The sequence below is a fragment of the Aegilops tauschii genome, chromosome 4 (assembly GCF_002575655.3).
Source record: "Aegilops tauschii subsp. strangulata cultivar AL8/78 chromosome 4, Aet v6.0, whole genome shotgun sequence".
Lineage (NCBI taxonomy): Eukaryota > Viridiplantae > Streptophyta > Magnoliopsida > Poales > Poaceae > Aegilops > Aegilops tauschii.
In genome coordinates this window covers 67363901-67379618 of record NC_053038.3, presented here as the reverse complement: position 1 = coordinate 67379618, position 15718 = coordinate 67363901, and the positions used below count along the sequence as shown (strand labels likewise).

At 48.8% G+C, this 15718-nt stretch overlaps 1 protein-coding gene across 1 annotated transcript; it reads right to left on the bottom strand.

The window, feature by feature from the left end:
• Nucleotides 1-14058: 14058 nt before the first annotated feature.
• Nucleotides 14059-15309, bottom strand: LOC109780390 (ethylene-responsive transcription factor ERF022-like). The gene has a single exon (XM_020338977.3). It carries the CDS (start codon nucleotides 15108-15110, stop codon nucleotides 14553-14555), a length of 558 nt encoding a protein of 185 aa, XP_020194566.1. The 5' UTR covers nucleotides 15111-15309; the 3' UTR covers nucleotides 14059-14552.
• Nucleotides 15310-15718: the final 409 nt, after the last annotated feature.

The window sequence follows — 15718 nt, the reverse complement described above, 5'->3', positions numbered from 1 at the left end:
GCATGTCATGTCCTAAACCGAGTTCCCACAAAAAACAAAGAGATAACTCCATTTGAGGAATGGGAGAAGAAAAAATTAAAGCTCTCGTATCTACGAACCTAGGGTTGTTTGGCGAAAGTCAATGTGCCAATTCCAAAGAAGCGCAAGCTTGGACCAAAGACCGTGGATTGTGTTTTCCTGGGATATGCTTTTCATAACATTGGTTATAGATTCTTGGTTGTAAAATCTGAAGTACCTGACATGCATGTCGGTACGATCATGGAGTCGAATGATGCGACTTTATTTGAAGATATCTTTTCCATGAAGGATATGACTACCTCATCTAATCAGGAGATGCCTAGTTCATCGAATTAGGAACCAGTTACAATTACTGAACCTGCTATTTCGATGGAACACTTTGAAAATCCCGTGGAGGAGAACAATGAAGTTCCTACTAGGAGCAAGAGACAGAGGACTGCAAAGTCCTTTGGTGATAATTTTCTTGTGTATCTCATAGATGACACTCCTAGTTCTATTTCAGAGGCCTATGCATCTGAAGATGCTGATTACTGGAAGGAAGCAGTTCGTAGCGAGATGGATTCCATCTTGGGGAATGAAACTTGGGAGATAAATGATCGTCCTTATGGGTGCAAACCTATAGGATGCAAATGGGTATTCAAGAAGAAGCTTAGGCCTAATGGTACTATTGAAAAGTACAAGGCTCGGCTCGTGGCTAAGGGTTATACCCAAAAGGAAGGTGAAGACTTCTTTTATACTTACTCACATGTGGCTCGACTGTCCACTATACGAGTTCTACTTTCACTAGCTGCTTCACATGGTCTTCTCGTTCATCAAATGGATGTTAAGACCGCTTTCCTAAATGGAGAGTTGGACGAGGAAATTTATATGGAAGAACCAGATGGGTTTGTACTAGATGGTCAGGAAGGGAAAGTGTGCAAGTTGCTGAAGTCTTTGTATGGACTCAAGCAAGCACCCAAACAGTGGCATGAGAAGTTTGAAAGAACTTTAACAGCTGCAGGCTTTGTTGTGAACGAAGCTGACAGTGTGTGTACTATCGCCATGGTGGGGGCGAGGGAGTTATCCTTTGCTTGTATGTTGATGATATACTGATTTTCAAAACAAATCTGAATGTTATTAAGGAGGTCAAGGATTTCATATCTTGATGTTTTGAGATGAAGGATTTAGGAGTGGCTGATGTCATTCTGAACATCAAGTTGTTGAGAGACGATGGTGGTGGGATTACATTGCTTCAATCTCACTATGTGGAAAAGATCTTGAGTCGCTTTGGCTATAGTGACTGCAAGCCCTCTCCAACACCATATGATGCTAGCGTGCTGCTTCGAAGGAATCGAAGAATTGCTAGAAATCAATTGAAGTATTCTCAGATTATTGGCTCGCTTATGTACTTAGCCAGTGCTAAAAGACCTGACATCTCTTTTGCTGTTAGCAAACTGAGTCGGTTTGTCTCAAAACTAGGAGATGTGCATTGGAAAGTGTTTGGAAACGTAGTGTTTCAAAAAAAAATCATACGATCACGCAAGATCTATCTAGGAGAGGCATAGCAACGAGCGAGGAGTGTGTCCACATACCCTCGTAGACCGAAAGCGGAAGCGTTTAGTAACGGGGTTGATGTAGTCGAACGTCTTCGTGATCCAACCGATCCAAGTACCGAACATACGGCACCTCCGTGATCTGCACACGTTCAGCTCGGTGACGTCCCTCGAACTCTAGATCCAGCTGAGGCTGAGGGAGAGTTTTGCCAGCACGACGGCGTGGTGACGGTGATGATGAAATTACCGACGCATGGCTTCGCCTAAGCACTACGACAATATTACCAAGATGGAAAACTGTGGAGGGGGCACCGCACACGGCTAAAGATTAACTTGTGTGTCTATGGGTGCCCCCTGGCCTTGTATATAAAGGAGGGGAGGGAAGAGGTTGTTGTTGCCAAATGGCAACCCTAGCTACCTCTCCCTCTCCTCACTCGCTCGAACAAGAAAGAAGGAAGGAGATGAACACAGTGGACACAAGTTTCTCGGGCCGACGCACGAACGCCCGAATCTTTTTTCTCTTTGCAATGTCTACATGGTGCTCAACTCAGTACAAACACACACCCACGGCGGTAGCTTTGTAGTCCTACAGCAAACGCAACGCCCACGTTTCTCCAGCTAGCTATCCGCTGCATGCAAACGATCAGCCCGGCCATGCACGCTACGCGCGCTACGCACTTGACGCGGCCATCTCCATCGGCCGCTGCTAACAACCTGCTAAACACCGCAACTAATACATGCATGCATGCCCATCTAGCTAGCTCACGTGCTGACCACCACGCCACGCATACCACGAGCACACACGCACACCCATGCACACAGATCACACACACGAGCACATACTCATGCGTGGCTTATTCCTAACATTCTCCCCTCTAAGCCACGACCTCGCCGCCCATCCTGACAGGACTCCGGCCTCTCGTCGACTGCCACGGAGAACGCCCTTCTTCATCTCCGGCGACACACGCCGCAGCTTCTCTTCCTGGCGCACCAACGGCCTTGATTCCCTCGAGCTCGAACTCGACTCCGGGCACTGCCATTACAACGTACACGGGGGGTTTTATAACCAGGGACGCGCCGGGCATGCACCCACGTCCCAGCCCACGTCGAGCGCCCGTCCCGCCCGCTCTGCCCGCGCCCCCTCCGACATGCACGCACACGTCTGGGCGCGGCGAGCCCGTGATGGACCAGCTCAACGCGCACACCCCCGCTCGCCAATGGCCACCCTACACCACGGTCCCGCCGCGCCTGACACGCCTGGCGCGCGCCCATACACGCACCTGACACATCCGACACGAGCGCCGCGGCTCTATGCCACGCGCCTCCACCGTTGTCGCGCCGAGCCGCCACGATGCGCTCGCCGCGTCGTCGTCGTCGTTGAAGCCGCCACCACGCAGGTCCTCCGCGGCCTCCTCACTGTGCCGCCGCAGCCACCACGGCCTCCTCACCACGCCGCGCACCTCCATAGGCCGACACACGGCCCGGAGCATCGCGCAGCCGCCGGCGAACTCTGCCACCGTCGGCACGCCTCCGGCAAGAAGAACGACGCCCAAGATGAACCAGCTCTGATACCAAATGTTGTTGCCAAACGGCAACCCTAGCTACCTCTCTCTCTCTCCTCACTCGCTCGAACAAGAAAGAAGGAAGGAGATGAACACAGTGGACACAAGTTTCTCGGGCCGGCGCACGAACGCCCGAATCTTTTTTCTCTTTGCAATGTCTACATGGTGCTCAACTCAGTACAAACACGCACCCACGGCGGCAGCTTTGTAGTCCTACAGCAAACGCAACGCCCACGTTTCTCCAGCTAGCTATCCGCTGCATGCAAACGATTAGCCCAGCCATGCACGCTACGCGCGCTACGCGCTTGACGCGGCCATCTCCACCGGCCGCTGCTAACAACCTGCTAAACACCGCAACTAATACATGCATGCATGCCTATCTAGCTAGCTCACATGCTGACCACCACGCCACGCATACCACGAGCACACACGCACACCCATGCACACAGATCACACACACGAGCACAAACTCATGCGTGGCTTATTCCTAACAGAGGTGGCCGGCCCTAGGGGGTGCGCCAGGTGTGGGGAATCCTACTAGGACTCCCCAATCCAAGTAGGATTCCCCTCCTCTTTCCTATTCCTAGTAGGAGAAGGAAGGGAAGGGAGAAGGGGGGAGAAGGAAAGAGGGGGGCGCCACCCCCTCCTAGTCCAATTCGACCAGCCCATGGAGGGGGCACCCCTTGAGGCCCTCTTCTCCTTTCCACTAAAGCACATTAAGGCCCATTACTTCCCCGGCGAATTCCCGTATCTCTCCGGTACTCCGAAGAATACCCGAATCACTCAGAACCATTTCGATGTCCGAATATAGCCTTCCAATATATCGATCTTTACCTCTCGATCATTTCGAGACTCCTCGTTATGTCCGTGATCTCATCCGGGACTCCAACAACCTTCGGTACATCAAATCACATAACTCATAATACAAATCATCATCAAACATTAAGCGTGCGGACCCTACGGGTTCGAGAACTATGTAGACATGACCGAGACACCTCTCCGGTCAATAACCAATAGTGGATGCTCATATTGGCTCCCACATATTCTACGAAGATCTTTATCGGTCAAACCGCATAACAACATAAGTTGTTCCCTTTGTCATCGGTATGTTACTTGCCCGGGATTCGATCATCGGTATCATCATACCTAGTTCAATCTCGTTAGCGGCAAGTCTCTTTACTCGTTCCGTAATGCATCATCCCGCAACTAACTCATTAGTCACATTGCTTGCAAGGCTTATAGTGATGTGCATTACCGAGAGGGCCTAGAGATACCTCTCTGATACACGGAGTGACAAATCCTAATCTTGATCTATGCCAACTCAACAAACACCATTGGAGACACCTGTAGAGCATCTTTTTAATAACTCGGTTACGTTGTGACGTTTGATAGCACACAAGGTGTTCCTCCGGTATTCGGGAGTTGCATAATCTCATAGTCAGAGGAACATGTATAAGTCATGAAGAAAGCAATAGCAATAAAACTAAACGATCATTATGCTAAACTAACGGATGGGTCTTGTCCATCACATCATTCTCTAATGATGTGATCTCGTTCATCAAATGACAACACATGTCTATGGTCAGGAAACATAACCATCTTTGATTAACGAGCTAGTCAAGTAGAGGCATACTAGGGACACTCTGTTTTGTCTATGTATTCACACATGTACTAAGTTTCCAGTTAATACAATTCTAGCATGAATAATAAACATTCATCATGATATAAGGAAATATAAATAACAACTTTATTATTGCCTCTAGGGCATATTTCCTTCAGAAAGCTCTAGAGAGAGTTTTGCGTTATTTGAAAGGCACTGCGAATTATGGAATTCACTACACTGGGCACCCAAAGGTGCTTGAAGGGTATAGTGATTCAAACTGGATCTCAGATGCTGATGAGATAAAGGCCACGAGCGGATATGTATTCACTCATGGAGGTGGCGCTGCTTTTTGGAAGTTTTGCAAGCAGACCATCTTAACGAGGTCAACAATGGAAGCAAAACTCACAGCACTAGATACAGCTACGGTCGAAGCAGATTGGCTTCGTCGGCTCTTGAATGACTTGCCGGTTGTTGATAAACCTATACCGGGTATCCTTATGAACTGCGACAATCAAACTGAGATCACGAAAGTGAGCAGCTCAAAGGATAACATGAAGTCATCAAGACACGTTCAGAGAAGGTTAAAATCTTTCATGAAAATGGAAAACTCCGGAGTTATTGCATTGGATTATATCCAAACGTCTAAAAATCTAGCAGATCCTTTTACTAAGGGTCTATCACGTAATGGGATAGATAATGCATCGAAGGAGATGGGTATGAGATCCACAATATGAGTTGTTCATAGTGGTAACCTAGTCTATGTGATCGGAGATCCCGTGAATTAGATGTGGAAGACAAGCTGTTGGTCAACTGAGAGGAGAGTATCCTTAATGTTAACAATACCACTCCATGAAGATGCAATACTCTCCTAAATCTGCATGGCAGGATGATGTATATCTTAATGTGTTCTAAGTGGCTCATTTAAGCAGAGATGTTGTCCTGCAGAACATCTTTTGAGGAACACACCTATATGAGTCTGATTGTCAAACATCGCAATCTATGAGAGTAGGGTTATCTACTTCTCTCTAGTAAACTCATAAAAGGTCACGGAGTATGACGCATAAGCTCCACCTGCGGGGAAGACCCACGGTAGCCTAGTATCGGTCAAGGCTTTGTGTGAAGCTAGATTCGCACAAAACTTGCAGTTCAAGGCCCAGTCCACTGTTCAAGTTGCTTACTAGTGTAGCATATAGTTCTAGGTGGAAGTTCAACTTAACAATCTCCACTGCAATACCGGTATATAAAACAGTGTTTTGGAACCAAAGGCAAATTTCTGTGGGCCTCTAGGATCTGGTGGGGGATTACTGGAATTTAGTCTATTTTGGGACATCCCAATAACTATTTCAGAAATTCCTAAATAAATCCTAGAGGCCCACTTAGCCCATTCGTGCAAGGCAAGGGATACTACTAAAATTTAGTCCCACATCGCTAGTTTAGTGGGAGTTGGACCTCCTTATAAGGGAGGTTCTTTCCCACTTGTATGAGCATGAGAACAAGAGGGACATCCACGCGCGCTCCTCCTCCTCCGCCCGCCTCGTCACGACGCGCCGCGCCGCGGGTTGCGGGAATGAGCCGAGTCAATGTCTAAATTTTTGCCACGCACTACGGGTGTACGAAAGGTCACTTGGGAGCTAGAAAGTTTTGCTGGAATACGAACGCTGCACCCTTCGGCTGCTGCCTGTTCGTTTCGTCTCCCTCATTCCCTTCAGCTCCCGGCGCAGCCTCTCGCCTCCTCTCAGAGAGACGCACCAGAATTTCTTTTTCCTCTCGCCCCCGGTTCCAATCTCTGAGCTGCTGATGTCTTCCTCATCCAGGCTTGCGGCGTGCACCGCGAGTCGGAACAGTAGGCCTCCGAAACCGCACCTCTTTGAGTCATGTACGGGAGAAGGGTGATAAGGTTTTTGGGGAGCGCTCAGCGCGACTACTGACTTCTTCGTCACGGACGCCCCGGACTCCGACGACTACTTCCCCGACGACGACTTCTTTCCCGACGTCGACAACCTCCTCGGCGACATGGCTGGCGAGGACACCGACCCCAAGTCCAGTGCTACTGCTGCTGTTGTCACGTATGTGTTCCTCTCCTTTTTGTTCGTGGTCCTGCCACAGTTCCTGTTCTGGTGTTTGCCCTAGATATGTTAGGTTCTACTTCATATATGAAACTTGTCCTACTGTCTCCTCTAGATAAGCTTGATTACAGTTCATATATGCAGATGTTATTTACCTTCTCTCTGTCAGATCACATGACTAGTTTTATCCATGTTATATTAGTCATGCTTTATCTAATATTTCTGTTAATAAAATCATTCGGTAAATTGCTCATATTTCCAACAAAAACTGCACAAGACAAAGCTAGTTCTGGTCCTGGTAGTCTATCCCTTTCTCTCAAAAGAACTAATTAAGGCTGGTGTGGCCTACTATCTAATTAACCAGAGTTCTTCTAATACTAGTTGACAACAATTTTAATTTCTAATTTTTTTGATGGTTAATCTCTTGTATTTCCAACAACAAGTTACCAATAACATATGTCTTTTTTGCCCATATATATCGCAGACTTTTGTTGATCACCATTGCCGAACCATTTTGCCCATATATATCGCACACTTCTGTTGATCACCATTGTCGAACCATGGTACCAGCGTATTACATTGGCATGTGCCTCAAAGAGTATACCGTTGAATTCGTATTTGAAATAAAGTTCCAGTGATATACTTTTTCAAATAAATATCGTATTACATTAGTCAAATTGATAATCTAGGGATACACGCATACCTTACAAACCGGAAGTGGGAAGTCAAGAGAAAACAAAAAAGTGATAGTCTATGCAATAGTATTGTAGTTTTAATCCATGTGTTAATATATAAATCATGTGTGTTGATGCAATTAACGCTTACATGGTCTATTAATTAGTATGGATTGAAGGGAGTACATATATTCAACACTACTTTGTATCAGGTTAGTTATATAGTCTCGCTAATAATGTGGGATGGACAGATGGACGTAGCCATGTACTAGATCTTACTGTAAACTTTCTTTTATATAATTAGAATGATTTCAAGATAACTCGCCACGCCTAAACTTGTGCAAGCCAGATTGTCATCCAGAGTAAAGTTATTTGGCCCTCTCTCTCCCGACGCCTCCTTCCTTTCCTTCCGAAGCCCGCCTCCTGTTAGCGCGCTCGCGTGCTTGCCTCTAGACCAGCCGGCACAGTGAAGAGACGAGGAAGGCGAAGAAGAAAGAGGGGGGGGGGGGGGGGGGGGAGTAACTGACAGGTGGGTCCCCTGTCCATCTCAGCAGGTCAAATATTGACTTGGATTAGTCTTTGCTAGACACTACTAGGAAAAAACTTATAGGTAGATGCTTACTAGTAGCGCGGGTTTATAACCCTCGCTACTGCTACTTACTAGTAGCGCGCGTTTATACCTCCCGCTACTACTAAGTTGATAGTAGTAGCGCGGGTTTATAACCCTCGCTACTACTAAGTGGTCTCTATCGTGCCCCCACAGGACATGTCATATAGTAGCGAGGGGTATAAACCTGCGCTGCTACTAAGTTGATAGTAGTAGCGCGGGTTTATACCCCTCACTACTACTAAGTACAAGGTAGGTGAAGTCCCCATATTCTCGACCGAATCCCTCCTCTCTCCCTCACTCTCCCCCCTCTCTCCACAGGCTCTCCATGGTGCTCATGCCCAAGCACACCTCCTCCTCCATGGTGCCCAACGAGTTCACCTCCTCGCATCGCTGGCGTCCAGGAGCTCGCCCGTCTTCCCCCTCGCCTCTGTGCCACCACGACGGAGCACCTCACCATCGGCGACCAACCCCGCTACTACCTCCATCTCCTTCCTCTCTCCCTCGTTTTTCTTTTTCTCTCTCTCCCTCTGGTTTGACTCACCCTCCCATGTCCTTGCCCGTGCAGGTCGTCGCCATGGACGACCAGGAGCTCGCTGGCTTGGCTGCGAAGAGGAGCCCCATGCCACCGGCTTGCTCGACCATGGATTTGGGCCCTCTGCAGCAGCTGTCGATGGATCTGGTCTGCTACTGCCCTTCCGCACCTCCGGCGACCCCTACCGGCGTTGGATCGAACCATTGCTGCCATTGACAGCACACACGGAATCGAGATTTTTGTTTTGTTTTTGAAATTAATATTAATAGCGCGGGTAGCACCCCCGCTACTACTACAGATGTAGTAGTAGCGCGGGTGCACCCGCCCTACTACTACAAGTTAGTTGTAGCGCCGTAATAGTAGCGCAGGCACCAGTGCTACTACTAGCTGTTTAATCCGCGCTACTACTAGACTTTTCCCTAGTAGTGACATCGACCCAACAGGTGGGCCCAACCAGGAAGATCCGTTGTTTTCGTGAGTTTATTAGCCGATCGGTTCTCTCCGTTAGTCGTTAGGCGCAAAGTTGATGGTTTTTTATGCCCCGGCATAAATGTGAAACCAAGTTGTTATCCTAGCCTCAACGTGATGGTTTTGCGTAAATAACTCTCTTGAGTGACATCAATTCTCTTTTCCCTCAACAAAAGAGTACACACATAATGGGGGAGGAATGGGATAAAAGAAAGTACTCCCTCCATAAACTAATATAAGAGCGTTTAGATCACTAAAGTAGTGATCTAAACGCTCTTATATTAGTTTACAGAGGGAGTACAACACATGAGTGTAACTAATGCGCGATCCATCTTACCTTTGTTGGCATAAATGTGCAATCCGTCTAGGTTGGCCTTGAATGAACGTACACGACATCTGTGTCAGCTTTCTTTAGTGATCTAAACGCTCTTATATTAGTTTACAGAGGGAGTACAACACATGAGTGTAACTAATGCGCGATCCATCTTACCTTTGTTGGCATAAATGTGCAATCCGTCTAGGTTGGCCTTGAATGAACGTACACGGCATCTGTGCCAGCTTGGATGGCACTGGTACACGTCTAACCCATGCTGTTCTAGTGAGAACGTTGTTGGTTGACATGGGTACATGACGGACATGACCTTTTATCACTGCCCATGCAAATAAGTTGTCTTGTTTTTGCATTTCGTTAGGTCATTTTTCTTTTCCTTTTCAATTCTCCTGAGCCCACTTCGCTGCGAATGGTAAGGTCAATCATGCCAGCCTTGTATGCGTTTGCTACCATGACCTAGAAGGGTAGACATAAGAGCATTTTCAATAGATGTTGTATCTTAGATCATCAAATTGTGGTTGGAGTAAAATATGCATCACAAAAAATGTTTTTTAATCACAAAAAATGTTTTTTTCATCACCAAAAACCTCCAACTCCAACAATTGATGTAAAATAGGTGTTGCAAAATACATCACGGTTTTTCTTCTTATGGGTGCCCTCTTTTACATCATCACTTGGAGCACTTGGTGATGTAAAAATATTACTTGGTGATGCAAAAAAAAAATCTAGCCACCTGGTCCCCTAGTGATGTAGAATTTCCTCTAGAGCATCAAGTGATGCAATTTTGTATCACTTGGCACCCTATTAAACATCTAGAGCAAATCTGAAATAAAACTATTTGCATCTACATTATTTATTGGAGCAGCGTTTTTTGCCCTCACGTCATGTAAAAAGTTGTCATGGGCTATTTTATATCATATATTGGAGATGCTCTAACCACCACATTGCGGTGGCGGAACTAGAATATTTGTACGAATCCTCGATCATCAATTTCATTTCTATTTACATTCTAATCTAAAAAATGATATTCACAAATCTTGCTTGTTAAAAAAACAAATTTTGACCTCAAAACACCTTTTTAAATAGCTTTCAATGCTTATTGTCTTCAATTAAAAGAGGTCTAATGCTATCTTGGGGTCCATGTATCCAGACTCATCATGGAGACACCAACGAGCAGGGCATCGAGATATTTCTAGCTCATCATGGTCGACAAGGACTAGTTTTGTACTTTGTTACTAGATGACTTGGCTGCAATGGTCGTGTGCATTGCAATGATGCCGAGATCGGGGGTTGAACCTCCTCTTCGAGAAAGGTCACTTGGCTGCAAAAGAAATCGTACAAAATAAAACTTGAGGTTTGGACCGGCATGCAATGACACCCGATTCGCAGTTCTGATCGACACTTGTCCCGATTCGCAGTTCATATGTTATGCAGTCGTTCGGCTGGTTTTGTTGCTAAAATTCAAATATAGAGGTGAAAAATAATATCTGGATTGCTGTATTATTTGATGCAATGACACCCTTTTCAAAAGTTTTTATAGGTTAAGGGGAATATTGATATAGTAAAAGTGTCGATGAGGTGCAAATTCGATCTATTTCATTTGGTTAACGTGTGTACTCTCTTCCTGAATTTTCGGAATAACTGATTGAAGCATTAGTTCAATGTGGTATCAAAGCTGAGTAACCGACTGAAGCATAAAGTCAATATGAAATATCCTCTTTGATCTGATAAGCCATTTGGTAAATATATGAAAGATTTGCCATAACACGAACTACTCTACACACATATGATGTTGCTCAGTAAGCAACATTATGCCAAATTAAGTAAGTTTTCGTAGAGACACCACGAAACAAAAACGGTAAGGCCATCTCCAATGGCGACCCTTAAACCGTCCGCATACGTCCGGACCGTGTTGTCCAGACCGTGGAAGCCATCCAACACGGGTCTGTATCAGTCCACAGGGCGGTCCAGACGTGTTTTCTCTCGCAAACCGAAAACAAATATGGAGGGACTTTGCGAGCGTCCGGTCCGCTCCCAAGCATTCGTCTGACTGCCCTGGCCCACCCAAACCCCCACCTGTCCCTCCCGCACTTTTCATCCCACGTGCAGCGCCGCTTGCTTCATTGCATTCATGCCGGCCGAGAGCATCCAATGGCCGACATTGATGCCCGCGATTTGGCTGGACGGGAAGGCGGCGTAACGGATGCAACCTCTCGGTGTCGCCGCTTCAATGCAGATGTCGCGTCCCGAGAAACCAACTCCGACGTTGCGCCGCATTGAAGCGGGTTGGCCGCCCCTCCGCCTGGCCTGGCCGCGGCTATTTAAGCCATGCGTCGGCGACGACCAGATCCGCACCGTGCTCCTCCCCCTCCCGAGTACCGCACCGTCCTCCCCGCCCTCGTCGAGCCCTTCCTCCTCTTTGAGCCAAGCGGCGATGCCGAAGTCCTGATTCTCCGCACCAACAGACAGCTCCAGTGGAAGTTCCTCGTCAGGCGAATCGTGGCATCACCGCCCTCGCTCACCGGGACCATCTGCATCCACGACGGTGGGCTCCTCCGCCAAGGTGGAGATAGTCATCTCCTCCGGTGACGAGGAGGACCAGCAGAGCGTTCACTCCGTCAGATGGGCCCGGCGCCACCATCGCCGGCACGCGTGAAGGAGGAGCCACCGTCCCCGCCGCGGGAGCCGGCGTCCCCACTCCGCGACGTGAAGCACGAGCCACCGTCCCCGTGGCGCAACCGCAACCTCCACATTAGCGGCCACCTGAAGCAGGAGCTGACGTCCCCTTAGCGCCTCCTCCGCGTGAAGGACGAGCCGGCGTCGCCCCCGCCGCACAGCCGGTACACATGGATCTACGGGCCCTCGTCGCCACCACGTCGCCACCGCCACCTGATAAAGGAGGAGCGGCCGCCCGCTGTCGCCAAGGCGCGTGGCCGCATCCTCCACTACCTCGGAGGTGGCGGCTATGACGGTGCCTCCGGCTCTTGGGTCGTGGTATCCGAGTCTGAGCGCATGGCGTAGCAGCAGGCGTGGTACAACCGACGCAATGTCGTAGCCGCTCCGCATTTTCTAAGACGGACGTGGCGCTGGAATGGGTCCGCAACGACCCGGACCTCTCCGCGGCATGGGCGCTCGACCGCTCCGTCACCATCGCTGAGAGGGCCGCCAGGCGCGCCGCCGCCTTGACAACGAGCTCGCCAAGATCGGCGAGGAGTGGTTGCTTAGCGACTGCTCCGCCAACGCTGGCAGGGGCAAGGCCGCCGCCAGGCGCCGCCCCCGCCTTCGGTAGTGGCCAAGGCGGCCCTTCAACAGGAAGCGGAGCGGCTCCTCCGCGAGCGTCAGGCAGTCGCCAGACAAGGTTGTCGTGGCCCTCCGACATCCTTGCACCGTTCGAGGGACGACGACGATGGCGATGTGGCAGGACAGGACGATCACGCTTATGAGGTGGTCACCCGATATAGGGTTTAGTATTTTTTTCTTAGTTTTAGTAAAATGATCAAAATATTGTCCGTTTATGTAAATTATATTCAAACTTGAATGAAATCCATCCGCGCGTGATTTGGTTGCTGGAGGACGGACCCCGCGTGTCGCGGCCGTCTCCGGTGGTCGCCGCCGGCGCGCGTCCGTATTTGAATCGGCCCGAGTCGATGACTCGTGGGCCCGGTTTAGCGCCACTAACCCAGCCACTAACCCCTCTGACACGTGGGCTCTGCCACTGTAGGTTTGAACGAATTTCGTCCGGTTAGTTTGAATTATTGGCTAAATATATGCGGCTACGGTTGGATGGTGGCCTCTTGCGTCCGTGTCCGTGGACGGATGCGGAAAGAAATTTACAGGTTGCCTATTGGATGCCCTAATACAACATGTGTATGCCAAGATAATTAGTAGCAGGAAATTGCAACGTCAGTCATCTCTCATCTAGCTGGCTGGCCTCCTTGTGACGAAGCAAACTGTATCGATTAGAACCACGCCCAATCATTGCCGGGGTCACTGGGACAGGCAGCAGTGATGTTCGACTACATGCATGCATCATGCCACTCAACTCTACTGCAACCATTTGTCAGGGGACAGCCGGCCGATCTCCGCGCCTGATTCCGTGAGCTGAATCTGGACGTGCACATGGGTTGACCAGGGTCCTGATTTCATTTTATTTTGTTCGTCAAGGTGGTACGGGCGAGGACGAAACAGTGGGATAACGCGTTCCATCTTGTCGCGGTAGTATATCTGGCATCGTCATTCTACGGAAATTTCCTCCCGCGTCACAAAGTTCCATGGAAATACTATCTTAATTCAAATGATTCTGAAACAACGGAAACGAGGTTTGATTTTGAGTTAATCCTACAAATTCTCATGGCAGCAAAATTTATCTCAAATGCTATACAACTGACGTTAGTTTTATAGGTTTTCCGCACGAATACCCTATGCGCCGCCAGATCCCGTGCACCCTCTAGGCAAACAACGTGGTAACGGCAGTATTTGAGAGCGAACACATTCGGGAATATCAATTTATCTTTGTACAACATGCCAATTCTCACATTTCTTTCCTTGATGTAGCAAGACGACAAATTTTGATCATGGCAATTTTCATCATTTCTTTTTTTGGGCTGGCAAATCTCCATGCTTCAATCATGACGGTTTCCCCAAACCCACGGAAAAGCTCTGTTCTGGCATGACGATTTTCTGACAATCTTTGTATACAACATGTCAAATTTTACATTAGGCAAATCCTTTACAACAAACACAATTATTTTATCTATTTCCGCATAACAATTCTGGAGGGTTCGGTGGGAATGATTTTTTTTTTTTGCGTTCGTTCGATCCTCTCTATTTGGGGAATGATTGTTCTCTCGGGTTACCTTCCCGAGGGAACGCTAGATGTATATTGGAATTCAAATTTATTTGATTGAACCAGTAACTAGAAAGGAGGTTCGATTCTCAGTGGAACTTAATTATTGTGTCCAACTGAATTCCACGCGCACGTTCTGTAGTACAAAGAAATGCCACACTCACAATACTGACAAAATATCATAAGAATCCCTTAAGCTACCGATACTTAAATTTGTTCGGAAATTAAGCTTGATGGAATCCCTAAATTTTCCGTTGTCTTTTGGAAAATTTTGATTAATTTCGACCTCTACGAACCAAAAGTTGTGCGATCAGTAGCTCCAGCAAGATGGGTCCCAGAGCGAGCCTTGGGACCACTCGTCATTGTCCACCGCGCTGCCCTCCCAGACAGGTGGGGCCAACAGCATGGCCTCCGCCAGCTCCGCCCACATGTTGGGCGACTCGGGCTCCAGATCATCAGAGCGAAGCAGGGCATTCCACGCCACGTCATCGAGCCGGTCCGGGAAGCCGCCGCCGCCGCTGCTGCCACAGCCGCCCGGCTGTAGCACCAGGTCGGGCCTGAACCGGACCTGGGCCGCGGCCTCCAGCGCAGCCGCACGGACGTCGTCAGGCTCGGCAGTGTCCGGCCGGCGGAAGAGGTGGGCGAGGCCCGGGAAGTTGAGTCTGGCCTCGTGCCCCCGTAGCCGGAGCGCGGCCACGTCGTGCGCCACGGCGGCCATCTCCGGGGACTCGAAGCTGCCAAGCCAGATGCGCGTCTTCTTGCCGGGCTCCCTGATCTCGGACACCCACTTACCCCACTTCCTCTTCCTCACCCCACGGTACTGCTCGGCCGCCGCAACGCCGGCGGCATTGTCGGGCACGACCTCCATCGCAGCAATGACGATCGAAGCTATGTGATGCGCCTGTGTAAGTACAAGAAGTTCTTTGCTGCAGGAGTGTCGCAGTGTAAGCTCTAAGTTGGTGTTGGATTGGAGGCGTGCGTGTGGGTATATATAGGGATAGAAAGGGCAGAGATCGACTAGAAAGAGAGATGCAGAGATGGTGAGGTGTGCGGGAGTGAAGATGAGAGAGAAGAAGAGGTGTGTTGAAAACTTGAAGTGCATGGGTGCATGCATGGGGCGGGGGGTGGTGTTTGAGCTGGGTGGAGACAGCTGGAGGCTGATACGTGTCGCTTCCCTGTTTTTCTTTGTAAAAAATATAAATGGCCATACGGGTGTGTTGGGATATAAAAAGAGAGAGAAACCGCGATGATGCATTATCCACCGGCAGCAGGATTAGGAGATGTTGGTTTGCTTTGTGGGAGGGAGCTTCCTGGACAGTGCAATGGTTTTGGAGTTAGTTATGATGTGATGCACTATGCATGTGCTTATTATCACGCTTCAATGGCTTGGCTTTGTGACTTCTTTTATCTTCATATGTACTATTACAACATCAATGTTGTGTGCATGCCAATAGCTCAACCACGAATTTTGATATA

Excerpts from the sequence above, each read along its gene's own strand:
- LOC109780390 (XM_020338977.3), bottom strand. The coding sequence starts at position 15,110 with ATGGAGGTCGTGCCCGACAATGCCGCCGGCGTTGCGGCGGCCGAGCAG.